This window comes from Phoenix dactylifera, chromosome 5, assembly GCF_009389715.1.
Source record: "Phoenix dactylifera cultivar Barhee BC4 chromosome 5, palm_55x_up_171113_PBpolish2nd_filt_p, whole genome shotgun sequence".
Taxonomy (NCBI): domain Eukaryota; kingdom Viridiplantae; phylum Streptophyta; class Magnoliopsida; order Arecales; family Arecaceae; genus Phoenix; species Phoenix dactylifera.
The window spans coordinates 971,384-999,130 of NC_052396.1; the positions used below are offsets into that span (position 1 = coordinate 971,384).

The 27,747-nt window shown below is 37.2% G+C and overlaps 4 protein-coding genes across 5 annotated transcripts; 1 reads left to right on the forward strand and 3 right to left on the reverse strand.

The window, feature by feature from the left end:
• Positions 1-617: 617 nt before the first annotated feature.
• LOC103696753 (probable calcium-binding protein CML18) lies at positions 618-6,108 on the reverse strand. Of its 2 annotated transcripts, none has more exons than XM_008778465.4 (2): positions 4,622-6,108; positions 618-935 (listed from the first exon to the last, which is right to left on the reverse strand). In XM_008778465.4, the coding sequence occupies exon 1, from the start codon at positions 5,269-5,271 to the stop codon at positions 4,642-4,644; it is 630 nt and encodes a 209-aa protein (XP_008776687.1). In that variant the 5' UTR covers positions 5,272-6,108; the 3' UTR covers positions 618-935; positions 4,622-4,641. The 2 variants fall into 2 exon arrangements, with proteins under 2 accessions (XP_008776687.1, XP_008776688.1); XM_008778466.4 differs by lacking the exon at positions 618-935 and adding an exon at positions 2,835-3,398 and having other exon boundaries at positions 4,622-6,105.
• Positions 6,109-9,720: 3,612 nt separating this feature from the next.
• Positions 9,721-10,718, forward strand: LOC120110790. Its single transcript, XM_039126390.1, has 3 exons — positions 9,721-10,111; positions 10,201-10,245; positions 10,330-10,718. Exons 1-3 carry the CDS (start codon positions 9,829-9,831, stop codon positions 10,611-10,613), a joined length of 612 nt encoding a protein of 203 aa, XP_038982318.1. The 5' UTR covers positions 9,721-9,828; the 3' UTR covers positions 10,614-10,718.
• A 2,688-nt stretch (positions 10,719-13,406) lies between these two features.
• Positions 13,407-20,729, reverse strand: LOC120110791 (binding partner of ACD11 1-like). The gene is made up of 5 exons (XM_039126391.1): positions 20,641-20,729; positions 15,370-15,473; positions 15,200-15,275; positions 14,324-14,407; positions 13,407-14,228 (listed from the first exon to the last, which is right to left on the reverse strand). Exons 1-5 carry the CDS (start codon positions 20,644-20,646, stop codon positions 13,671-13,673), a joined length of 828 nt encoding a protein of 275 aa, XP_038982319.1. The 5' UTR covers positions 20,647-20,729; the 3' UTR covers positions 13,407-13,670.
• A 2,562-nt stretch (positions 20,730-23,291) lies between these two features.
• LOC120110792 (protein SAMBA-like) lies at positions 23,292-25,947 on the reverse strand. The gene is made up of 3 exons (XM_039126392.1): positions 25,738-25,947; positions 25,413-25,523; positions 23,292-23,731 (listed from the first exon to the last, which is right to left on the reverse strand). Exons 1-3 carry the CDS (start codon positions 25,892-25,894, stop codon positions 23,658-23,660), a joined length of 342 nt encoding a protein of 113 aa, XP_038982320.1. The 5' UTR covers positions 25,895-25,947; the 3' UTR covers positions 23,292-23,657.
• Between the last annotated feature and the right edge of the window lie 1,800 nt (positions 25,948-27,747).

The following is a 27,747-nucleotide window of genomic DNA, read 5'->3' on the forward strand; positions in this document are numbered from 1 at the left end:
GTTAAGCATTGCCACCACTAAGTAGAATGGCATATTCATCTTCATTTTTTCTTTTTGTATTAAATAGATAAAGAATGATTTCTTTATGCTGTTCTTGCTTGTATGCATGTATCCATAGAACTTGTTATTTGAATCACAGTCGAAAGACCTATGAATTATGATCCTTAAATGGTATAGTAAATTTATATTGTAGGATATAAAATTTTATAAATTTTTTATTGTCTCGAACACACGACCTCCAGGGGAAGGAAGTACCAACTACCAACTACCAACTACCACCCGTTTAGATGGCCCTCGATGTTCGGAAAAATGACAGCCCGTCTCCCCCCACATCAGGATGATCCAAGCAGGCCAGAACAATATGCCATTGTTGAAGCCTACCAAACTGGCCCATATATATATAAAAAAGAAAAAAAAAAGTTGAGAGTACTGTGTCTGCTTTGGGTTGCATGGTTACTTGAGTTTGAGCTTCCCACCTTTGCCTTCTTCTCCTCTCCTATATATTTTTTTCCCGTCTTTTTCTGCCTTTTTCCCATTTTGTCTTCAGCCTATACTTTTCATTTATGGACGCAATATCATGGTAGATTTCTGCTTTCCACTGTTTTGCTCAAAAAAGGGACAATAAAAAATATTTTTTCCTTATACCTTGTGATCAATGCCTTACATAATATTGGATCATCAGCAAGAACCCACTGATAGGGTGCTTAACCTACCTCTATGGTATTCACTCGTCTACGGTGAGTTTCACAAGTTGATGTTAACCTGTCTCTGGTCTTCCAGTGCTCTTGGAACATGCCTTGTTCACCATTGGATGCATGTTTGCTTAGCCGGCAAATGGGCCGGGACCAGGCCAACAATTTTGGGTGAGGCCCACTTGACAAGCCATAGGCTGCAAAATATTAGGCCCCTGGGCCAGTCCCCACAAGTCATGTCATCTGGCAAAAAAAAAAAAAAAAAAAAAAAGAAGAAAGAAAAAGAAGTAAAGAATTAGAATTCTACCCGGAATCTTCATCAAAGGATGTCCATAGATGCTGAAGCTCTTGGAGCTACAACATTTATGGGCTAGTCAGCCATAATAGCTTTGGTCTTTTGAGATGCATCTCAATTTATACACCAAGCTCGAATATATCTGAACCACATAAGCATTATCCATACAAAAAACCTCTCCTGACAATTTACTACTAATTATCCCTTTGCTAATTAAATTATTATTCATGTAGATTCTAAGGTAACAGGGGGTGCTTTTAGTTATTAGTGAAAATTCCTTTTAGATGTAGCAGTGGGCGTTTGTATTTGCATTAATAAAATTTAAACTTCCTTTTGCCAGTTAAAAAAATGGAAGGAATTGGATGAAGAGAGCATATTACCATCCTAATCTTTGAGTGTTATTAATGGATGATATTTGTGTCTTGCTGGGTGTAAATCTAATACGTGAATCATAAATCATGTACGGATTTGTATATTTTGAAACTTTCTGAAGTAGTTTAAGATAATGGTTGGAGCACTGTCTATTAAATGGGGAACATTATTACTTAAAATTTGAACTTAGAACACGCCTGAAGTGGTGCAGCCAATCGGCTACCGCTCGGAGTGCCCCATAATCAATTTAAAAGCAAACAAAAAAAAAAAAATCAAAGCCAACTACAGATTATCGTCCAGCAAAATTTCAACTGGGGCAATGATATAACATTCGGTGTTTGATTTGAGACTGAATCATGATTCTAAGAATTCACTACTATGCTTTTAATGGTGACATTAGCATCTATTTAAATAGACATAATATTTAAAATATAATGCCTAAGAAGAAAAGATAATTTCATTTCTTAATTCTATGGCTTTTCTGTTGCTGTCGAGAACTTCATAAATCAAGGGAGTACATATCAAACTTCACAAGATATCTGCTTCACCATGTAAGGTGTTTGATTTGTCTTTTTCTTTGAGTGAAGGAGTCTGATTTCTCAACATCATAGAGAAGTTGCCTTGGCAATACAAACTTCTTGAAAGAAAAAAAAAAAAGAGAGAAAAACGGCAATACAATCCCCAGAGTTTTCTTTTATTCTTTTCCCTAAGGTTTTTCCTAATCTATTTTATAATAATTTCATTGAAAAAAAAATAAAATCAGTGGACTGAAAACTAAGCCTCAAAGCTGTCCCATCTCTCACCAGCCTAACCAAATGCATCCTGAACAAAAGTAAGTGGTTAGTGGTGCGGGTGAGTGCCACCCCTTGGTCCGAGACATTCGAGCCATGATATGTGGTGGGGTTGCCTTTCGGGCTATACATATTTACAGAGAGACCAACGGAGCTGTAGATTGGGTGGCTCCGTACGTAGCCAATCACTCCATAGACACCCTTTGGGTTGGAAAGAGCGAGCTGCCTGATGCGCTCTAAAATATGCTGTATTTTGACTTTTTTGAATATATTCGTACTAAAATTATATGAATCATCCATTCAAATAAAAGAAAAAATAGAAGTAAGTGGTGGGTTGGCTGATTTTTTCGCTCCAGCTTTCAGAGAGAAAATGAACAATTTACCCCCTTTTGATATCCTGTCCGGACCAAGATTGCCACTCCGCACTTTCAGTAATTGGTAGGTCTATGTACATTTGGAAGTGAAAAAGAAGTAAAACTATGTTTCTGAAGCAGGAATTAGAGGTGGTTATATAAAAATAGTGGAGACCTGTATGAAGCATATGAGAAACCATAAAGAAACAATTTAAAAACAAGTTGGCAACGCCCTTATTTTTCATGCATCTCCTTAGCTTGACCAGCTATTTTACAGTCGCATCTACTATAGAAGTCACTTATGCATCTCCTTTTGAAAATGAAACATTTCAAAAAGTAGAATCTAGCATTGTAAACTATTATGCACTATAGAAGTCATCCATGGAAACAAAGAGAGAAGGGAATGCATGCTTGCAAACACTGTTGAAAGCCAAACAAGAAAACCTCCTTTAAATATGCACAGTCGGAGGCTAAAGGATTCAGGTCCTTACGTTCGCAGTCACAATTACTCGCAGGACTTCACAAAAAGGAGGAGATTCCATGCGAATGGTTTATTTCCTCTACTCAAAAAGATGCTTTTATCCCTCACAATATTGCACAGCTAGATGCTGCATAGATGCACTCGCTTTCAAGAATGAGGTCAGGGTTCAAGTCTTGAAGTGGTGTTATCCCTCACATTCACATTGATGCAGCATGCCTCAGCCACAGATCCCTCATGGTGAGACTTCAAATAGATTGGTTCTTCTGACAAAGTAAGATGTACCATGTCCAAATGATGCTTGGGCTTTTAATAATGTTACTTTATCCATGTCCTCATGGAAGTATCTTTTGTGCCAATGAAAACTTTACCAGCATAAGATTGATGCGGCTTAAGATTTTTCTTCAGTACATAAACCTAAATTACAGATAAAATCGTGATCACGGTGTCAGAGTGTTTCCTATACCTTCTACAAAAGAAAGATCCATCAAAATTTCTTGGCCATTTAAAATAAATTGCACATTCACTGAAATGCAAATATTACCTACGACTAGGCTTTTAATTTTGAATGCAGCATTACAATACTAGCAGATGTCAGTTGGTGATGTCAACCAAGTGTGTTAACATATGCATGTCGCTAGAAAGAAAACATTTCCATAAAAGATATGAAGAGAAGAAAAGCATGCATCTCCACTATGGTTCAAAGTTACAAGACAGGTTATCTAAATTTTCTCACAACAAATGAACCTGTCTGGAATTAAAGTAGAGAGTTTACTTTTGATATCCATTTTGGAGGACGGGGGATGGTACAAAAACAGGTTGCACAAAAATGATCAAATCTCTCACATGACAACCTGTAATGTGAATGGTTTCGTAGTTCAAAGAGTAAGAACACCAACTGATGCTGTAATACTAAATGAGCCACCAATATGACATCTACATATCAAGAGGCTTGGCAGAGTAGGAAAGGTATTTCTCGGCCATATCACAGGCAAATCCCCCACAGTAGCAGCAATTTTCTAGAAAAAAAAAAAAAAAACCCCAACGGGACAAAATTACATACTACACTGTACCAATCCGAATTAGATAGTACGAAACGTACTGTACAGTATAGATTCGTTATCAATATTCAGTACGGATGGCGTACCGATACTCCGTATGAAAAAAAATATTGTACAATATCGTACCGACACAATACTAGAGCAGCACCAATATGAAATTCGGTACCGAGACGACCAACCTTGCTGCAGAGTCTATTAATGTGAGAGCTTAGGAATTTAATTAGGTATGATATTAGTTTATAACATTATTTCTACCAACTACATTGTAAATATTGCATACCAACTAACAGTTTTCTATAGTTCTCTTCATTTCAGATTATTTTTAATTCTCACAAACTGCAAAGCAAAAGCAAAAATCACAAGATGCGATCTTTTCAAATGGAAATCTGAAAGAATTATGAAGAAAATTACCCTTTTCCCTATACCACCTGGGAACAATTCAACATCAATGCCCATCCTCACGGATTTCACTCACTCCAATTCTCATTCAACGCCATCCAACTCCATTTGCATGTATACATAGAGAGGAAAAGCGAAACAGAGCAAGAAGGATCTAGAGGTGACGGAACGGAGGCCTACCGGAAGAAGAAGTCGAAGGATCAAGCCCAGGAATTGTCGAAGGCGGCGGAGGTGATGGCCTGGGAGAACTCCGGGAAGCTGATCCGGCCGTCGCCGTCGGTGTCGGCCTCCTTGATCATGCCGGTGAGCTCCTTGGCGGTGAGGGCGTGGCCGAGCCTGGCCATGGAGTGGGCGAGCTCGGCGGCCGTGATGAAGCCGTTGCCGTCCCGGTCGAACATCTTGAACAGCTGCCGGAGCTGCTCCTCCGTGTAGGGGGACTTGGCCCGGAGGAGCTCCGGTGCGACGAGAGCCACGAACTCGGAGAACTCCACCAGTCCATTGTTATTGGTGTCCGCCTTCTGGATCAAAGACTCCAGCTGATCCGGGCTGGACGTCAGACCTAGAGACCGGAGAAGGGAGCCGAGCTCCAGCTGGGTGAGGCTGCCGTCGTTGTTTCGGTCAAACGACCGGAAGATCTCCCGGAGCTCCGCCAGCTGCTCGTCGTCCAGCTTCACCGCCTCCTCCCTGCCACCGCCTCCGCTGCTCATCTTGGATGGTATTCGTATTCGATCTCCTCCGATTCCCGCACTCGGATCGCCTCTCAGAGGAGCCGGATCTGATGAATTCGGCACATTTCCATCACGCTGTTGAATCCCTGTTTTTTGTCTCATTCAATCGGAATTGATTGCTGGATTCTTTTTTCCCTTCAAGAAACCGATCCAATTTGCTTCTGCAACCTACCAAGATTGGATCTTTGAATCTGGGATGCGATTAGATGATCGAATTCCAGTGGATTTCGTCCGAATTTTGAGTGGATAAGGAGGCTGATGAGGTCCCCCTCGGATCCCGTTTTCCTCTCCTCTGCTTTCGAGACTCGGCGCCCCTTCTTGGCGGATCTGGAGGAGGAGCCCGAGGTCTCGAGCGCCTGGAGGAGGACGGATCGGATCCAAGGGAAGGAGAAAAAGAACGCGTGTAAAGGGGAGGGTTTGGTTTGGGATTCGGCCTCCTTGTTTTGACGATGGAATCGGTCGGCATCAAACTCCTTAACCGTGGAACAAAGAGAAACATAAAGAAAAATAGTAAAGAAAGAGTCTTCAACCGTGGGCGGGACGGCACGTCGCCGCCACCCTGTCGGCGGACTCCGTCATCCGCCCTGGAGAACTCCGAAATCCCCGCGGCCCTTGGGCTCTGCTAACCTGCGCCGGCCGGCAGTTCGGCTGCTCTCCGCCGTCCGATCTGAGTGGGCACCGCTGATCGTAAGATGAGAGTGATGGACTGTCATCCGCTTATCCAAGATGGTAGCTGCTCGGCTGTGCATATCAAACAGGAAAGAGCAAACTGGGACGAATGTTCTGCCGAGGTGGAAATCATCCCAATCGGTCCTGATGCGCTCCAGGCTTGTCATGCAAATTACTAGGGGCTGATTGATTCTCTGTCTTTTTTTTTATAATTAATTTGGGTTCTCCCACTTAACATTTGGATGATATAAGCTGAAGTCTGGAGTCGAGATTTCAGAAGTCAAAGTACTCAGACTCAAAATTCTATTTGAAATCAATAAAGTCTCAGTATCCAAGCACAAACTCGAGTTTGATAAAAAAAAAAAAAAAAGTAGTACTCAATACAAACTTGATTTAGACAAAGCTGGTTCAGAATTATTTTTTATTCCAAAACATAAGCTTCATGTTAGCCTGAAGTTCGCTCCCAACAATATAGCCATCCCTATCCTATCACGTCATTCCCACAAGCCTCTTATTCATTGTCGTTTGATTATGGCGCGAGAGCAAGTAAAAATAAAAAAAAAAACTCCCATTAAGTTTAGGGATAATCAAGCTCGAATATCAACTAAGCTAGACTCGAGTTCAAGCTCAAATTCAAGCCTTAGCCATAATTAAAAAATATAGTTAAAAATTAGAAGTTAAGTCAAAATAAAAAATATAAATATTATATTTTTAAAATATTAAATAAATAATATATATTATAATTAAAATATTATATTATATTATATATATATATATATATATATATATATATATATATATATATATATATATATATATTGCAAATATTTTGCTAGTTAAGCTCGATGGGAAAAGCTGTTCGAACTACTTGAGCTCTATTCTAGCTCGATAACAATCGAGCTGAGTTGAGTTTTGATTCAACTCAAGCTCAAGCAACTCAGGGGCTATTAGGCTCATTTAGTCATTTTCATCCATAGGTCAGCCAATTGAATCACAGATGGTAAAAACTATATGAGCATTACTCATACATTAAATTGAACAAATATGTTAGGTGAAGAGGTTCATTGTAGCATTTAGTGTGAACAAATTGAAAATTACCATTTTGAAATGCCATGAATCGTTTTTTTTAATATACTTACACTCCAATTCCGCTGACATTTTTGGGAAAAAATGGTACCAACTAAATTACATCTGAAGGAAGAATAATTGGATGTGACTCTTATTTGATTAATTTTTTATTATTTATATTAGTTGCAGATATACTCGTCTTTTTAATTTGCTTCTCTTGTTTCTATCCTGGAGCTGAAGAAAAACTAAACGAAGTGTGTTTATATTACATCAAAGATTTATTATATATAGGGTGTAAAGACTGGAGATGCCAAAAGGGATTACAGGCTTGTAAAACTATGTGCAGAATAGCATGGGGAAAAAAAATTGCTACAACGAGAGTTGAAGCAAGTCAACTTGCTCTTTTGATATAGAACTAGCTTAATTGATAAAGTTATCGAGTGTTGGATACAGAGAGATTGGATTTGAGTGCCACCCTCACCCCTTTTTCAGCCAAATTCTTTTGATTGTGTCGACCTTCTCAAGTTCATTCAACCTCTACAATTCAAATATTATCAAGTTGTGTAGAATAAGGTACATGATTCAAATCCTAGCTACTACTGAAAAACATCATGAGAAAGGGGCAAGCGCAGAAAATTCTAAATGATGAGAATGACTTGATCCACCGACTAGTTTAGCCCAGGCATAATTAATACTCCATTATTACAATTGCCATAGGCTTGATTCATATCAAGATACACTGGGATCCTTTACCTATAATGGCCCTGTGCTGATCCAGTACCTTTCATCTATCTACTTTAGTATCCTTTTTTTTCCCACAAAGAAAAAAAGCTAGTAGTACTCATGACCTCCTAGAATTTTATTAAAATTAGCTGAATAATATATTGTATAAGTTGCTCAAGCGACATATTTTATTACAATAAGAAAATCTCACATTAAGATAATACCATTTGGCATCATTTTCATTTTTTATTTTAAAAATAAATAATAGAAATTCTATTTCAATTCTTGTTTTTTTTAAAATATAAATATAAATATATTGCGTGCCTGGTATTGTATCCATGCCCTTGCAACCCCTGCACTCAACTCTTTCATTGACTTCACCGATCTTTACGTCTCTCGACCTTTTAGGCCTTTGACTTCTATGCTCACCTTGTTGTCTTCTGGTTCCTTCTCTCGAGCCTCTACCTCTCTCTCCTCTTCGTTGCTCGCTAGCCCTAGGCAAAGATCAAGTTCTTCCTCGTGTGGGATTGGCACCAGAGGAAGATTCGCCATTTGTTTGCTATCCCAACATGGTCCCAATTCATTAAATTTTGTATTTTTAGTTGATAAAAATGGTTGATTGGGCTGGATACCAAGGATTTCTTGTTATGGGTTTTTAGCTTCTTTTGTTCAGATTTTTTGCTCTGGTTGGATCTTAGTGTGGTTTCTAATGTCATAAATTGCATGGTTTTTCTTTGGTTTAGTAGGATCTTATGTGCCTATTTTTAAAAATGATTTTTTTGAGCTTCTGTTGGTTGAATTTGACTTTAACCCATTTTTTGGTGGATAAATTTTATGGGAAGGTTGGTCAACTTTTTCATTGACCAACTTACCCATATACTCATGCTTATGTAGGCGACTAAGTTATTTTTCCACCAGCGGAAAAAATAACGTTTATTTGTTCCTAAAATACTCCTAACTCTATAATAATATAATATAATATAATATAATATATTATTATAAAATATATAATATAATATATTATATATATATTGTTTACATATAATATAATCTAATATTTATATAATAAATAGTATTATAAAAAATATAGATATATCTTAGCAACTTATCTAGAAAAGTAGTAATGCAAGAGAATACGAGCTATAGATTTTGGAGCTATTTTATATTGTATAAAGAACACAAGTAAATTATTTTTCTATTTAAATATTGCTTAAAAAATATCTATTCAAAAAAATATAGATTGCTAGATAAGTTTTTTATCCTCTAAAGAGCGGGCCCTAAACAAAGCCCAGTAAGATTGCTCGCTTGTGTTATAGATTTCTTAGATGTGCTTCATTATTTTAGTTTATTCTCTTACCATTAAGTATTTCTTTGAATTGTTTATTGATGATTAATGTTTTCTTTGTTATTTGATGAGTTTTTGTTGTAAGGAAAAAAAAAAAAAAGGTGATTCTTTTTTTTTTGCTGATTTTTGTTTGATATCTTTAGAAATATAGATCAAGTGTAAGAGGCGAAAAGTAATTAAAAGGGATAACTTTTCTAGCAGTGGTCAGTGGAGTAGAATTATACCCTTGGACGTCCACTTGTAGTACCTCCCGGATGCGTACACGACAAGTCCACCGAAGATTCGGAGAGCGTCACGTCACATTATATAAGTGGGTCCCACACGTTTCCAAGCTCCCCCACGCTCCGCTGAATCGCTCTTTTGCCGCAGCGTAACTAATCGCAGCGATCACATGTTCCTACTCCTTTCGGAGTACGCGATACCGTGACTGATTACCACATCCAACACGTCATCACAGCCGTCCATCCGCCGATCAATGGCTCCCTTCGAAGCCAAAGAAACTGTTATGCCGTCCGCGTCCTCTCCGAGTCCAACCGAACCTTCTACGCGGGGCTGACCTCGACGGAACCCAGTCAATCGTCGCCCAAATTAACACCCATTCCCCAAAATAAATATCGAATATTAAAACTTGTGATTAATTAAATAACCAAACCTAAAATTCCAGCTAAGTAAATCTCGTCCTTTGAAAACTTTCCGTTTTATGTTCCCGAGATAAGCTTGCCGTCTTATTTCGCATTTCATTCTATATAAGAGAAGAAATACTAAAAAGGAATTTTATTTCGCTTCGTTACGCACAGAGCACCAACCCCTTTTCCTCTCTTCCTCTCTTTCGATCTCTCTCGCGGGATAACAGCATGCAGCGGCAATCGCTCGGGGCGCCGGGGGCCAAGCTCCAGGTGAACGGGAACAGTGACGGAGGGGAGAGGGAAGAGAGGCGGAAGAGCAGCGCCGGAGTTGGGGCGGCGGCGGCGGCGGCGGCGGCGGCGGCGGCGGTGGCGGGGGAGGAGGAGGATATCAAAGTGGAGAAGCTGATCCGATCGAGCTCGAGGATGGAGAGATCCATCCACCTCATCCCGGTCCTCACCGTTCTTTGCTTGCTCCTCCTCTACCTCATCTCCCACGACCCCTCTCCGAATGGTTCGGTTCAGCTCTATCCACCGACAAGATCTCTTTTTTGTTCTCTCCATCTGCCCATTTTCTCACCTCTTTTGCCTCTTTCTTTCCAGAATTGGAAAAACTCGGCGGCGACGCCCATCTTCTGTTCCAGAACGGTACAATGCCAACTCCCAGAACCTTCCGATCGGATACCTTTTTTTTCCGGCTAACTTTTTTAAAATTCGTTGTCGTTTTTGTAGCGGGATCGGCGACGGAGATCGGGCGAAATATCGGGGTGGGAATCGGCGGCGGCGGCGGCCGTAACGGCGATTCGGAGCCATCGGGGACTGAAGGAGGCGAGAAAACTCCGGCACCGGAAGCTATTCTAGGAACGGCCCCGCGATGGCCTCGCACGTGCGACGGCGGTCGGCCGGGGGCTCCGCACGTGAATATCCCTGGCTTCGCTTCCGCGGGGACCGGCCGGAGAAGGATGGATGGTGGATTAATTTACCGTCGATATGAAATTTTTGCTTTTTTTTTTTAAAAAAAATAAAGATATGCCGCCGAGGAGGCGTGGATCCCTTTTTTTCCGTAACATATTTTTTAATTCCATTTTTCAGTTTAAATAATATTGATTTTAGTTCCGTTAGGGTCTTGCTTAGTAAAAAAATGTGCCGCAGGTACTGGGATCCATCTAATTATTCGAATCCGTAGGGGTGACAGCTGGCGTGCATCTATGTAAGCGCACGGGTGGCTCGGCTCGCACGCGTGGGAGCCGGCGACCGGTTCCGGAGTGCCGCCGGAGCAACCTACGGCTCGTTACTATCCAGCTGCATGCGTGGTGGGTGATGGGATTTGGTCGGTTAGTCCGTTGCTTAAGCACTAAACAAATTGGAATAATAATGGCAGGCAGCACGCTTCTTAAAGGAAGACAACTAATAGTTGTCTTGGCGAATCTTTTGCTAATAGTTGTCTTCACCCCATGTACTATTAAAAGTTTGGATTCATGATACATGCACCGGAAAACTTTGGCTTTCATAAATATAGATTTAACTTAGTTTGTAACCATGGTGGGCGAAGTGCAATTCGTCCTCCACGTCCTTTTTCTAGATTTTTAACTACAGGGGTTTAAGGGGTTTAAGAGAGATTATTTGCAAAATGCGACCGGTAAGTGGCTCAAATCAGCTGGAGATTATAGTGTTAGATTGTTGAAATAATGCGAAATATTAAAAGCTGATGTGAAACAATGAACAAGCGGAGCATGGTGATGCAAGAATTGTGAGTGTAATAGTCAAGGATGATGAGGGGTTGTGGAGAAAGTGTGGAGGCCATAGAAATATAGGATCCAAAAAGATTACGCCACATTGGTTGATCAAAAAGAAGAATAAAATTATTAAGTGGACCAAATTCATCGTAAATTTAGAATGATATTATTAATGTAATAGCAACAAAAAAAAAAGAAAAAATGGAGTAATTTCATCTTAGATCTACGGTGGACCTCATGGCATCTGGTTCACATGCAGCCTTCCTCATCAAGATGATAAGCTCAAAGCATGATATTACTAAAGACTGTCATAGCAATTTCAAAATTCCAGATGAAATGTCCTCCGAGCTAATATTGCCGCTCGGGGGGGCCTCTTTGTTGAATTTAAGTTTGTCGCTCTCTTGGTGCCTTTGTGGTCGCCACCGCAAGGAAACCACCCACTTTCACGTCAGTGTTCGCTTTAAATAAATAAATGGGTCAGCATTTTATATTTTATTCCGAATAAAACATGATCACTTGGTCTTATCCTAAAATAGGCAGCTTCCTCATTTTAGAAAGAAACAAAAGGGAAGAGATGAAGAGGGTAGAAAATAAAACAAGAGCAATTGGCTGATACAAAAATCATTTTCAAGGATCCTCTTTTAACTAAGAGTTATGGTGGTAGTTCACTAATTTGGGATCCTTTAGCAGCGATCCATGTACTGCAAAATGCCATCAATCTATAGATGGCTGTTAGAAGATTGACAGATATAACGATGATGACCATCAAATAATATGCTTTGGAGGCTCAGAGCATTATTTTGGAGGGATATTCAGTGAAGATGATTGAGTAGATTTTACACGAGAGGTCGGGGTGCTCGACCACCTGCTTTTAGAAGACATTCGATGGAGAATAAGAGAGTGTGATGTTTTTTAGGTTGTGCATATATTTTGGAAGGCGAACAGAGCTGCTAATTGGATCACCTCATTTATTGCTCATTATTTTAGAGATATTCTATGAATCTGCTTTGTATCTGTTTCTCTATCTCTATGGAATATTTTGTCCTTTGATTCAGATGGCAGTGTTCACGTAAGACTAGTATAAGTTGCCGATGTACCAAAAAAAAATAATAATAATATGCTTCATCCATAGCTTGTAGAGTGTTTTATTTGATGGCCATCCATTTTTTGACAATGGCACATACAGCTAATCCAACGGATAGACGAGCCCCATCACTCCCATCTTAACGAACGCTTGTTCAACTCCACTGCACTTTTGGCTAGGCGCCAGCGAGGAGGCTCTGTGTATTCAGATATCTCTCCATGCTCGTTAAAAAAGGGACTTTGGCGTACGTGATTTCCCTTTTGTTTGGTCGTTACATTGTCGCGACCGAGATGCTAAATTTTTGCAAATGGATCAGAACAAAGTGACCAAGTGGATCACTTTCCGGAGCCACTTTTTCTAGTCTAATCGATGAGAGATGAGGCACGTCCCAACCCCACGCGCAACCACCGCTACGAGTATTGGTTCTGAGTTAGAAGGAGACAGAATATAAAAAGGGAAAAGACAAACGCTCATGAATATATGATTCAGACGATGCCGTCAAGTTAGCGAGTTCATGGCTTCGAAGTGGACATGGATTTCCAATTGCAGTGTAATAAACAAAACCATTTGAGGATAAGGTCTTTGGTTTTATGGCATGAGGCTTTTAATGCTTCTATTTGGATCTATCAAATGTGCTGAATCATGCCGAAGTTGTACATATTGTCTGCTTAATGAGTTCATCGTTTGCCATCTAGGCATGCAGCCCTTCGCACCCTTTACAATCTCTAATTTTGACCTTCTGGGCTTGAATATGATTTCATCGCACAAAGGCTGTTGATACAAGAACATAAAAATTGCAGGTGTATGAGGATTTTACTTTTCTTCAAAAGATTATATAAAGAGCAAATTTGGCCATTTGGCCACTGCGGCAAGTATTTGTAATAACCTCCCCAATACATGAAGTGCCAATATCTAATTAAGTTCATGGAATCTATCTCTCATAGATGATTACGACGACGTCACTGTACTTAGTAGCCCAATATGGTGCACCACTTGGTAAGGATGCACAAACTTCGTCTCATTAAACAAATTTTGTAGCTTAGGACAATCCATGATAAGGGTATGAGGTCAGTAGAGGGTGCATTCCAATCTGTTTATAAACAAATTTTGTACCTAAACTCTTGAACATGTCTTCGACCTGACAATGATAGCAAAGAGCTCTTAACAACATTATCCAACTCGAATACCGATTCTATGTTCACTGCTAGGAACTGAATTCACAAACCATGTCATTTTCCATTAAGCACAAAATTTCACAGGATCAATCCTTGGGCAGGCTTGTTAGAATGGTCGCCTGATGCAGCTGTGGGAGTCTCAGAGAGATGAACCTTCGCAAAGTCATTCTCCAAACCCTCGTGTTCCTGCTCAGCAGCAACTTTCTCCTTCGTCTTCGATCCCACATCACTTGCAGCCTTGGCTACCCTGTTGAAGGCACCAGTCACCCATGATGCCCCGGTGAAAACATACCTGTTCTTCATGATGGCTGACCCAGCAGTGCTGACCTTCTGCTCAGCAGCGGCAAAGGCCGACTTTGTCTTCTCAGAGACCTGAAATTTCTGATCCATTTCCCTGACCTTTTCACTGACGGCAGCAGTTCCCATGCTGATTTTCTCGCTCAGCCCAATCTTCTTGTCAAGGGACGAGACTTTGGCACTCGCTGTAGATGTGACCTGGTGTTTCTCATCAAAAGCCTTTGCTTTGTTCAGAGCATCTTTGCCTAAGATGAAGCCTTTGGCGAGCATGGTGCTGACAACGTCTTCAGCCTTTCGAACAGCAGATTCAGCACCATCAACAGCATTAGCATCTTTTGGCTGCAAAGGTTGAGAGTTATGGTTGAGTACATTACAGAATGCCCAGATCATCTCAATATGGACGGACGAAAATATTGGAAGCATGGAACATATACCACAGGTGAAGCTGAGGCAGCAGCAGGCAGTTGGTACTCTGCAGCCGGAGTAATGATGACCGACATATCAACTATTGTTGCACCCTATGCCACCACCAAAGAAGTAAATATATATATATATATATATATATATATATATATATATATATATATATATATATATATATATATATATATATATATATATATATATATATATATATTTATATAGAAGAGAAAAAAATTAAGAAGAAAACTGTAAGTCATTAATTTGTTCAAATTTTCGGGCATCCAAGTTGAAGAATGGACATTCATCTTCCTTTAAAGACAATGAAAAAAAAAATGCAAGCTGAATTTTTATAGTTAGAAGGGTACAGGGAAGACAAAAGAATGATCCACTCTATATATTCTGATGCATCTAAAGAAGAATATTTAATTTGTGCACCTATCATTTTCTTTTTTGGACCAAATAACATCGCCCGAACAAAAAATAGGCAAATATGCATGCCAGATACATATTACATAAACTAAGTCAAGGTTGAGAGCAAATCAGCAGCCACCCACAGACAAGCATAGATAGACCAGTATACATTAAAGATAAAAAAGTATGAATTCAAGTCTTCAGCAACAAATAACTGTGTAAATATAGGTAACACATGACAATATTTGTTTTCACTTCGCCAAGAAAATGGCTACAAACTGTCAGATGATAAGGGATTCATCATATCAAACAAAAAGGCAATAATAAGAGAGAAAAAACTCTGCATTGAAGTCTTCCCAAACATTTAACTATAGGAATATAGGTAACACAACAGAATTTGTTTTAATTTCTCCACCAAGAACATATAGTACAAACAGGCAAATGACAAGGTCAAACATGAAGCTACAAGAACGCACCGAAAGAAGAACTGCAGTCTCTACTCCTTGTGGTTCTTTAAAGGTGACATAAGCAACCTGAGACCACTCATCACCACTGTAAAAGAGACAGCAAAATTAATGTGCACACATCCAAGAAAATCAAAATAAAAAGTGAAAATAGAAGTACGACTGCAAATCCAAACACAGACCTTTGTATTTCAACATATTCAACGTTACCGGAAAAGGAAAAGAATTCCTTGATATCTTGTTCAGATGCACTTAAGGAAACATTGCTGACCTTGACCGTCCTTACCTGCAACAATGTCAAAAAAATAAACTGGGATCAGAAAATTTTCTTGATAATGTTTATAGATGTATACTCACAAAAATTTGTAGCAGCAAAACCACAAAAATCTAATTTCAGGTTTCGTAGAAGTCAGAGCAACGATTGAATAAAAATAAAATCCTGGGTCAAATGAATCTACATATTCAAAAGTCAACATTCATTCACGATTTCCTACAAGGATTCATATAATATATATCAATAAACAAGTACCCTCCAACATTCAGCCAGTCATACCATTTATCTATACATATATAAAGATGCTGTTTGGTCTCAGGTTTTACAAGAACAGGTTTACAAAATCTAAAACAGATGAATTTAGCAAAAGTGCTTGTTTGGTCACTATCCATAAACTTGGTTGGTAAAAACTGGCAGGTCAAAAAACCTGAACATGAGCTTTATGAAAAACAAGTCTCCCCCTCTTTTTCATAAACCCAGGAAACCAGATTTTATGATTCTGTCCCAGACAACTAAACAGCCCCAAAAGGAAGACTAATACACAGAGAACAAGGTGGTCAGAAATCCTTCAATACTCTCAACAGAATAGTCATTCTCTAATGCAAGGCCAAATTCTGATGAAGTTACTTCTGAGTAAACTAAAAGTTGCCTGCAGAGTTCAGCATTCACTGCATCACAGAGATGAATAGTAAGCTTTATAAGATGATAATCAGACTTCCTAAATAGAAGGTTGCATGAGGTTGATAAACTGGATCAGTACTTCAGACAACAAGATGAAAGAAAACTCCACAACAAGCACTTCCAGGGGAAACAAAAGTGTCAACTTTCTGAAATAAAGTTATAGGACTGATCAATATAATCCATGCACAATCAAGATAGAATCTAACAGAGAAAAAGATGTGGCTGGAATTTGGACAAACTAAAGCAAATAATTGAGGAAATAAGACTCACAAACACAGCCCTGTATTTCTACAATAAGCTACATTATGATTTAATGGCAACAGAGCGTCAGAATGAAATTCAACCTTCCAAAAAAATATACTGACAAGGTTCACGGGTATCAGTTTATCCAATCAATTGGGTGTTCTAGCGTACACCTATTTCTACCTATTTATCACACTTTGTTCCATCATTAGAAGGCTAGAAGTACTGAAACAAATGGTTCAATAACTAAAGAAGGGGGGGGGGGGGGGTTCACTATAGTTGATTAAATCTATCTAATTGGAACTGTCTGACTATTCAGACACAGGATGGGTTTTTTTCTATTTCATGACAACCTTAAGGTGACAGGGTTGTCAACTAAGTCGCAAAAGAAGTGGGGAGAGAAGGGGAAAAAAATGACACACATCTTGTTGATGAAACCTAAAATTAAATATGACACTATCTCATTATAATATGATGCCACCAATAGAAAGTAGCGACTGTTACTTATGGTTCTCCTAATTCTAACATATAAATTAAATGTGCTGTCATCTTTCCTATGACATGAGACAACATGCGAGACTGTTCTCTTTGTTTTTCTTATTCTAATCAATATATGCTCTAGGATTTGCACATCATGATAAAAAATGCAGTGTCTCACAACTTAGACATGATGATCAATTCACTGTTCCTTTTTCCAGAAACTCCAGCTTCCAAACATATAACATGATTATCAATTCATTGTAATTTCTCCTCAAGCAATCCTATAGATCTAAGAATTAAGGTAGTGCGTAGTTCCTGAAGACATTCCATAATTAAGCCATTATGATCTCTAGGTTTAGGCAATGACTAACTGTGATTACGAGCGTCACTCTGGATATAAGAGCATCCCTGTTGTGTTATATGGGTTGGGTATGGATGTTGCATGTGATATGTGTATTTTGTTTGAATTTAGTTTATGATGGACATCTTATTCATATTTATCCCTTATATCTATCTTTTCTAGTATAGATAGTTACATCTATTTTATACAACTAATTTCTTGTTTTATACACCAGTCGGACTAAAAATAAATTTTCATCAAGGGATTAAGAGCAAAGATTTGCATCAACAAGTCCTACATGATAAATTTCCTATAAAACATGGACTGAAACTTAAATTTTCCATTGAGTGGATCAATCACACCCATCCATCTCTCACCTTAATATCCACGTGTACTGTTAGATCCCACATGACACCTTGCTCACACTAAACCTGAGGCACAACGAGAAAAGTTTTATCAACAATACAACCTTCCAACTGGACTGTGTTGGCCCACCATAATTCTCCTCCAAAAATAGTACTATAGTAGAGCCTTTTAAGAGAATGTATATTTTCATGCTTATATCTTTGAAGCTACTATCTTAGATAGACTTCTCGAGTAAATCATTTGTTGGTTTGAGGCTGCAACAACCCTTCATTGTCTGACCTACCTTTTATATTGTGCCACATGTTACTTTTCAATTTCATGTTTTAAAATTTAGCGGTGCTTATCTCTTTGTGAAGTCCATAAGGCTTATCCATCTTTCCCTTCTCTCTCCAGTGATAAGAAACATGGGAGAATGATAGGATCGTGATCCCTTGAACAACTCCATGGGAAGCAAACCAGTCAGCTCCTCACACCATTCACTAACCCAACAACTTCCCCCGTCTAATTTAAAGTGAGATTCCGAGGGTGTTATAACATGTCTAGAACTAGTTTTCTCTCTGTTTTTACCCCTTCTTTCTGTATGAAGCTAAAAAATTGAAATTAGACATTGTTACTGTATTGGCTAATATGCTTGTGGTAGCTAGACGAGAGTATAAGTGTTTTTGACATATAGAATCCAGCTCTTCTGGTAAAAAATATATTGTCCATAATTGGTAATGAAGGAATAAGGAATTACAGTATTATGGTCATTTGGAACTTTGTTTAACTTCTAAAATATTTAACTATAGAAAGTTATAAATGTTATGACTTTATAAGTGTATGTTGACTTACAGAATTCAGCTCTTTTGTTGAACATATAGGCTCTAATTGGTAATGAAAGGAATGGTAGTGTTATGGTCATTCATAAGTCATAACTTTGGTTGACTACTTAATTATTCACTTATAGATCAGTTATAGTTATGTAATGAGTGATCTTGAAAGCAAATTCACGTCACCTTTATTACTTCTAATTATGTCTATTAACTTAGAATTAACAGATCTCGAAGTCTGAAGTTTTTCTTTAAAATTAAGATGTCTAAACCTCTGGAATATCTTCAATGATTTTACAGGCATTCTTTCCCTTCAAATGTCATGCTTTGATTCAATTTTCAACAACAGCATCTTTTCCTTCATGTCATGCAAATCATTTTGAAGGTCTCGATATGACTAGCCATCATATAATATGTCTTGCCTGTGACAGTAACCATGGTCTCAGGAAATATGTCACCCAATGAAACAACTGGATGTATATTTCAAAGTCCCATGTTCATTACTACAGACTAAGAGGAGAAATATGCCAAGATGAGTTTCTCATATGAAACAAAGACTTTCTTATTTATTTTCCGAAGCAAGAACTTCTGCCTTTCACCGATTGACCGAATCCTGATTTCTTAACTTACTATGTAATCGTCTTACCCATGCTATGGTCTTAAAGTCATCAAGAACGAAATGATATCTTCTAACCGTGCATTACAGCCATATCCTTGTTGATATCTGGGAAACCATGGTCTAACACTTTGTAGTTCAAATGTCTATCAGCATACCAGGCAAGCAATTAAGTATAAAGTCTTGCATGAACATGAGGTCTAGCAAGATATTGCATAATAAGATGGATGTATAAAAACACATGAATACAGGTAGCAGCCCAAAATAAAAGTTTTCTTTCACCAATCCTTAGAGCCCTATTATCTCAACACAACATGAAATCTATTCGATTCTGAGGCACAACCCAAGATCCAATTATATCACTCACTATGGATGAATGGATGCATATGCTAAATCTAACATCATTCATAAAATTGACTGCAAGGATATCTTTTGTCCATAACGTTTTCAATCATTCTTCCATATCTTCTGAAACTAAGGGCTTAGTATTTGCTTTCAATTCCATGTATCAAATCAAAACACACAAATCCACATATTCTATGCCATAAAACTTATTTTCAACTCAAGAGATCAAGATGTAGAGGTTTATTTGGCTTAAGTGAAATTTAGAGTATAATTGAGTCTACCTTCCTCATACAATACATCGCTTTAAACAAACCACAAAGAAGTGATCTACCAGTAGGTATGCTCATTACTCACCAGATTGTTGAAATATATTTGTAATATCCACAGTGCAACTGCATTGAAGATACCTGATTAAACTGATTAATGATGTATTCATACATGGTACTCCTCATGGATTTTTTTTTATAAATGCACCAAATGAGAATCGGTGAACATTTGATATGCTAGGTAACCGAGGAATAGTTGTCCTTTAAGTTTCTACAAAACATGGGTGACCAAAAGTAAGTCTCCTGGTCCCCATATCAAGAGAAAATTTTAAAGAGTAAATCTCCTGTGTTCACACAATCAGAAACATGTAGAAATAAGACCCAGCTAATAAGTGTGATTTAAAGAAAAAATTAAAGCATTTACATGCCAAAAGAACCAATCATGGCCACTCCTGTACCCATACATGAACTTTTAGATGAGCGAATACTAAAACACATCCATATAACTTCATCCCAAGAAGCAGCATCATTTCTAAACTGCAGTACTCATGGCCACTCCTGGACCTATATACAGCTCTGCCAACTGGACCAAGAACTACTTCTAATGCAATTCTTAAAATTTAAATTTTATATTTGAACCATATCATAAACACAATAAGCTGCCACAATTATAACAATCGCACACCACAAAATCTAGTCACATAGATCGCACGCTTCAGTTACTATAAAGTTTCAGTTTCCTGCATCAATCTTTAATTTCTCGAGTAAAAGATAAAATCGAAGAAACATCATCAACAAATCTGAACCAGACCCCGGAATCATAACCAGCCCATTTATACTTTCATGAATCCAACAGATTCTTGTATCAAATAATCACAACAGAGGCAGACCATATTTCCTCAAAAAAAGGGGAAAAAAAATCAAGCAATGCCAAGAAGGAAGAAGACAAAACAACAGCAGAGTCCAAAAGTCCACAAATATCCTTTCCAGGCCTAAAGAAAACCGAAATCAAGGCGAGAGAACCAGTGCTCACCGACATGGCTGTCGACTCGGAAACCCTAATGGCTTAGCAATGAAGGAACAGAAAAGGATCGAGGTTTGAAGAGACGCGGAGATTTCTCTTTTTTCCAGTCGTGTATGGATGGATGAATCGGGGGGTATTTAGAGGTCGGTTGGGTCGGGCGTGAGAGCCGTGGCACCGCGGAGAGCCGTTTGAACTGCCGTCACGTCCCGCAGCACTGGGGACAAACGGCTTACGGTGCTGACGTCTCCTGCCGTGTAGGTAACGGTAACCTTTTTTTTTTCTTTTTTTCTTTTTTTCTTTTCTTCCAGGTGGTACTTGTTTCGTTCCTCGGAAAGCCAAAACCAGCGGGCTTCGAGGCTGTACCTTTGAAGAACGGTTGTCACTCGTTGGATCGCATCTTAAATTATAATTGTTTTTTTTAATAAAAGCGGCTACTCATCCTGTATAATTCTAACGTGGGTATAATGCCAGATCGTAGAAAAGTAAAAAAATACAAAGAAGGAAAAACGTCTGATACGGACATCCAAAGAAAAGCTTCGGAATGCCAGGCAATAAAGAAGGCGACCCAAGACCCAATCTGTTGTCCTGTTCGCCTTCCTAAACACGTGTCCAATCTCAACATCACCCATCAACTGAGCCATTCTAAGGATCTTCCGGATGAGGGAATGACCATCCCCAAACCGATCTGCCCCTCGGAGCCAGTCGATAACAACAGATGAGTTTTCCTCGAGGCAGACCCACTCCACACCCAGTACCTGCCACACATATACTTCAACCATCAAGTGCTTCGAGTCAATTCCAATCTTTGTGCCTAAATCACATTAGATCGTGACAGAGCTTTCTAGTGCACTATAGTTATTTATGCCATTTGGCTGTATGCTAAATTATGATATTAATTGGAGAATAATAATAATCATAATCAATGAGCCTGATCTCATCTATAAAAAGAGTCATACTTCATAAGATCCCTTGAGATCATTTCAATCAAGGAAATCATTCTCCCATAATGCAAGTTAGACTAAAACAATTACACTAGTAATCTAAGTAGCTATTTGGAGAGGAAATGGAGAAAAAGGAGGGTGGATTTGAAGATCTCATAAATTTCTTAAATGATAAAAAATTAGCATTATGGTTTTAGCTGCCTGCTAAATTAGAGGTTATTTGACAGGAAAAGGAGAAAAAGGAGGGTATGATTTGAAGATCTCATAAAATCCTTACATGATCAAATTTTAGCATTATGGTCTTAGCTACCCGATCAATTAGAGTTAGTAACTAAATACTAAGACATATTGACATGACCCTGTTTTCTGATCTCCCCAATCACATTAGAATGCGCAGTTCTTCGTCATTCCAAACGGACTTGCTAAATCATTCGAATAATGAACTTGATTTGCTTATTTTCTAAATCAATTTAACAATTTTCCACCTTTCCATCATATTATTATTTTTACTTTATAGCCTTTTATCATCCACAGCCAAAAAGGCCAAACAGAAGAAAATAGGGAGCCCCCATCTACTCCATCATTATCAACTCTTAATGCTGATGACAGCAGTTGTGCCAATACCAACAACAACGGTGATCCCAATGCTGATAATAATGGTGATCACAGTGTTAATAACAATAGTGATCTAGATGCTGATGACAATGTTGTTCATGCAGAGTTGCCAGAACCAGTATCATGGAGGAATCATGCAAGAAAACAAAAGATGCCTTCTAAATCACCATTTAATTAGGATCATTTAATTTCAGCGATCAGCATCATGATGTCACTCCCATATATTTGGGTGATCAATTTCATGATGCCACTCCCATATATTTAAGTGATCAATTTCATGATGTCACTTCCATTACCTGCTCTACACAAACAATGATGGTGCCTATGGTAAACCTGGCATGTAAAGGCAGCATCTGCTCTCAAGCATTGGTTATTCTATAAGCCAAACAGACCGAGGGGCCATATAAAGCATGAGATGTTAGAAAGAAAATTCTTTATTCAATTTATTTATTTATTTGGGTGGTGTTCCATTTGGTGATGTAATGCCCGTATAATTGGGGATGCTGTGTCCCAAAAGAAGTCCATGTTTCTCTTGTTATAGCTTCAAACAGTTGATTCTTTTAATTTATTAAGCATGAAGATAACTTCATCAACCCACAATGAGCAGACATAGAGCTTTGCACCAACAGGACCTAATATTTCCCTTGTCAGGAAGAACTTGATTTCCAAATGAAAGTGAAAACAATGCAAGGTTAATGGACCTCAACAACAATAACATAGGTAGGTATAACTGATGATAATACACTCACAAGCTCAATGTGACCAAATTCTGCAAGAAGCAATCTCCAAGGATCAATCCCAGTGTCACTATAAAATGGAGCAGCATATGCAGTAGCATTCATGATTCGATGTCCTCAACATGTGTATTTAATCACTCACAAAAAAAGTTATCATAGCTGCACTGTGTAATTAAAATACATGCATATACAAAACGATGTCGGGGGCTGGATGTCAAAGTAGTCGCATATCTAGCAGGCCACATGAAGAGTGGCTCTCAGAGGACCCAAAACACTAGGGGCATTAGTTGGTCCAATAATTTTAGTGAAAAGCGAAAACAACAGCAACTGATGTACAAGATCAAAGATAGTGAGATCACTAAAGTTCTGAGAGCCCAAATTGCAGAAATTTAATGGTCAATAAATATAATGTTAGCGGCAACAACAATGGCCTTTTGCAGCAGTCTGAAACTATGCCGACCATTACAAAATTAGAATGTTCATAAGTCAGTCTACACAGGGAAAAATGAAAAAAGAATAAGGGTATACAAGAAGCAGGGAAAATAAGCTGAACAGGGATAAGAACAAAAGTTCTTAAGCTCTAACAAATTCGATGACTTATAGTATTGTTCCAGTAGAAAGTCTGATATGACTAGAACTATTCCTGTCCCTGTATGATGACTGTGAACTAAGATGCCTCCGTTGCTCAACTTAGTACCTGATTATTTTGAGGCCGCGCTCTTAAAATTCACCACTATATGTCTCTGGTTTGCTTGAATAGGTGGTTCACATTTCCATCTCTTCCCGTAAACTTGTGTTGATGCCCACCTAGAAGACAGTTAATAAAATAATTTACTGGTTACTCATCAAATAAATCCAAACTTAGATGAGCCAAATGAACATGAACATCGCCTAAATTTAACAAATTATGGAATGTTGAATAGCACATGATCATAGCAACGTCACATAACATCTTGAAAATTATTGTTCTATTGTACCATTTAACAACATATAGTGAAACATTAACATTACATATTATAATCTCAATGTATAGAATCTCAAAATTTCTCCACTTGGAATTTGGTATAATTTTAAGTTGGAAATTAAATGTCTTGGCATGCTATTTGAGTAAACAGGAAAGCCATATAGTGAAATTACCTTACATTTATACCATGGCAAAAAGTTAATAGAGCCACTAACATTCTTTCCCAATAAAATTTAGCCATTAAAAAATCAATTGATTCATGATTGCCAGTCACCAATAATTACTTCACAAAACTCAAAGATTTTTCCTAGTGGCTGTTTTTGATATGCATGGAAAATCATGAGCTTCCATTACCACCCAAGCACAGCTGCAACAGAGGGAACAGATCCTGAAGGCCACCAGCAAGATGACAACTCATTTTAGTTGCCTGTAAGAAAACACGCACCTTGCAGAACTGATGTATGATCAATTGGAATGGTAATTGGCATGCAGCAGAGATAACTCTTGTCAGCTATTAACGGCAAACAACATCACAAACATTCATGCAGAAGGAGACAGCAGCAGCCTAATAGCCATGATAACAATGATTCCAAAATTAGCAGGATTTGAATGATGGTGCCAATTCCAGTACATGGATCTTTCATGCTTCTGAAAACAAAGTAATGATTTTTATTCTAAATTTAGAAGCCTTATATTTCTAGTCTTATAATTATATCTGCTCCCCTAGAAGTATATTTATCCGGAACTTTTGAAAATACCACTGTTTAATGAAACTAGAAGCAAAAATGTATTATTTAATTTCATATACATTAGCTCGTTGCAGTTGATAGTTCCTCCCTGCCTTAGAAGAAGCCAAACGATATGGAACCATAGTGTTTCGCATGCCTCTGGAGTTTTAATTGTAAAAAATACAACCCACTCTTCAATTCTGGCAGTTGGGAAAACAATCTACGAAAAGAATTTTTACATGTGATCACTCTAAAAATATGTTATCTGAGTCTCCTACAAACTCAAGGTTCCACTATTTCGAATGACTTTGTTGATGTCGAGCATCCAAACCATAGAACATACATAACTTTAAAAAAAAAAGGAAGAAAACCGTCCATTTTTATTGAAACGAAAACCTAGAAATCAGATACAATCAAGATATGATCTGGCAGTCAAAATCCTGTCAACTATATTTCTTCATCAGGATTAGACAATTCATATTACACCAATCAGTAAATATTACAATTAGCAATACAAAGTCCAACCGATATAATAGATCAAAGATGAGTAGAAAAGGTGAACATTCCCCAAGTCAAAACACAATATATCAAGAAAAGCACAGAGCAAAAGCTCATTTAATTTTTCCACTATATATAGATAGATAGATATGTATGTATGCATAGCAGGAAAATTTATCTCATCCAAATGGATCTAGCGGAATTCTCCTACCACCATTGAAGAGCTAAATTTTGATCCTTTTATTGTGATTGACAGAACATTCATTATAGAATCAGTCAATAACAGGGTATGAAGTACCCGGTCTCGAAATAAGGTGGATTTGGGAGCGAGGGCGGGCAAACTTCCAACTGTCTTCGTCCAAAGATTTTACCTCCTTCTGAAGTGCGGCCATCAATTCCGATTTCAAAGCTGTAATGCCCCAGCAAATGAATCAAATCAGAAAAGCAATCACAAAAATTCAAGAAAAATGCATTGAAAAATTCAAGAAATGAGAGCACCCGCTCGATTCAAGAAGTGTGAACAGAGAGAGGAAACGGGAAAATCCCTAAAGATACAAACTTTACGGAAAAGGAAAAGGAGGGTTGCGGGATTAGGGCTGGCAGCGACCGGATTGGATGATTACCGGCGAGGGCTTCCCCCTTGCGGTCATGGGCGGACATGACGTCGGTGGGGAAGTGGTAAGAGGAGGTCTCGTCGCCGAACCCAGCGTTGCCGCTAACACCACCGCCCTGACCTCCGGCGCTCGTCGCCGACGCCGATGATCTCGCCGGAGAGCTCATTCGCCGCGACTGGAGAGCGAACCCGATCCCCGTGGAATGGGAGCCTCCTTCGGATTGCTGTGTACGGTTAACGATGGCCGGGCAAACGGCATTCTGATGACGCACACAAACTACGGGACTTAGGCCCTGTTTGGGGAGCTTTTGGACCTCCAAAAGTATTTTTAGATGAAAACCTATGTTTGGTAAATTTTTCAAAAAGCTCTTTCAGCTTTTGCGGGAAGCTGAAAACAGCTTTTGGGAGGAAGCTCCAATTTGGAGCTTTTGGAAGGATGCTGTTTCAGTTTTTTCGGAAAGCTATATTTTTGACAAAAATGCCCATATTAAAATAACATAATTACATAGTTTATCCCTGTATAAACCTAAAAATCTGCTGGAGCCAAGAACCCAAGCCGTCAGACTCCCTTCCGTAAGAAAAGGTATTTTTCTTTTCAATTTTTGTATGCATCTCTTGAACCACATTTTAGAAGAAAAAAATTTTAATCCTTTTCTATACCTTCCAAAATCAATCTATTGTTTTTTTTTTTATCATCAACCTCGTGGCGCACGCTGAGGTCCTCCTCGAGCGTGGACCATGAAGAAGAGCCCCTGGACCGCGGAAAATTATTTTATGAAAAATTATTATGGGAAATTATTTTATACTAATAATTATAATATTTTATATCTTTATTTTTATATTATACTATAAATATAATATAATATTATATTATATCATAATACATTAATATGTTATGTTAAATAATTTAATATTATATTATATTATGGAAAATTAATTTATACTAATAATTATAATATTTTATACCTTTATTTTGTATTATACTATAAATATAATATCATATTATATTATATCATAATACATTAATATGTTATGTTAAATAATTTAATATTATGTTATATTATGAAAAATTAATTTATACTAATAATTATAATATTTTATACCTTTATTATTGTATTATACTATAAATATTGTATTATATTACATTACATTATAATACATTAATATGTTATTTTAAATAATTTAATATTATGGTATATTAATTTATAATATTAATTATAATATTTTATACCTTTATTTTTGTATTAAACTATAAATATAATATCATATTATATTATATCATAATACATTAATATGTTATGTTAAATAATTTAATATTATGTTATATTATGAAAAATTAATTTATACTAATAATTATAATATTTTATACCTTTATTTTTGTATTATACTATAAATATAATATCATATTATATTATATCATAATACATTAATATGGTATGTTAAATAATTTAATATTATGTTATATTATGAAAAATTAATTTATACTAATAATTATAATATTTTATACCTTTATTATTGTATTATACTATAAATATTGTATTATATTACATTACATTATAATACATTAATATGTTATTTTAAATAATTTAATATTATGTTATATTATGAAAAATTAATTTATAATATTAATTATAATATTTTATACCTTTATTATTGTATTATACTATAAATATTGTATTATATTACATTACATTATAATACATTAATATGTTATTTTAAATAATTTAATATTATGTTATATTATGAGAAATTAATTTATACTAATAATTATAATATTTTATACTTTTATTATTGTATTATATTATAAATATAATATATATTACATTATATCATAATACATTAATATGTTATGTTAAATAATTTAATATTATGTTATATTATCAAATATTAATTTACTCTAATAATTATATTACTATTATGCTATATTAACATAATATTATTTTATATTACAATAATATTATACTATATCGTATATTTATATATTAATTTATGTTATATTTTATTATGTTGTGTTGTATAA

What these genes read in the sequence shown, in the direction of transcription:
- LOC103696753 (XM_008778465.4), bottom strand. Translation starts at nt 5,271, where the DNA reads ATGAGACAAAAAACAGGGATTCAACAGCGTGATGGAAATGTGCCGAAT.
- LOC120110791 (XM_039126391.1), bottom strand. An exon ending in AGACTGCAGTTCTTCTTTCG is followed by an intron (nt 14,408 to 15,199) that starts GTGCGTTCTTGT and finishes GTGGTGGCATAG; the next exon opens with GGTGCAACAATAGTTGATAT. An exon ending in CTGCCTCAGCTTCACCTGTG is followed by an intron (nt 14,229 to 14,323) that starts GTATATGTTCCA and finishes CAACCTTTGCAG; the next exon opens with CCAAAAGATGCTAATGCTGT.
- LOC120110792 (XM_039126392.1), bottom strand. Translation starts at nt 25,894, where the DNA reads ATGAGCTCTCCGGCGAGATCATCGGCGTCGGCGACGAGCGCCGGAGGT. An exon ending in CAAGGGGGAAGCCCTCGCCG is followed by an intron (nt 25,524 to 25,737) that starts GTAATCATCCAA and finishes GGGGCATTACAG; the next exon opens with CTTTGAAATCGGAATTGATG. An exon ending in CCACCTTATTTCGAGACCGG is followed by an intron (nt 23,732 to 25,412) that starts GTACTTCATACC and finishes ACTGTCTTCTAG; the next exon opens with GTGGGCATCAACACAAGTTT.
- LOC120110790 (XM_039126390.1), top strand. Translation starts at nt 9,829, where the DNA reads ATGCAGCGGCAATCGCTCGGGGCGCCGGGGGCCAAGCTCCAGGTGAAC. An exon ending in CCACGACCCCTCTCCGAATG is followed by an intron (nt 10,112 to 10,200) that starts GTTCGGTTCAGC and finishes CTTTCTTTCCAG; the next exon opens with AATTGGAAAAACTCGGCGGC. An exon ending in CCATCTTCTGTTCCAGAACG is followed by an intron (nt 10,246 to 10,329) that starts GTACAATGCCAA and finishes TCGTTTTTGTAG; the next exon opens with CGGGATCGGCGACGGAGATC.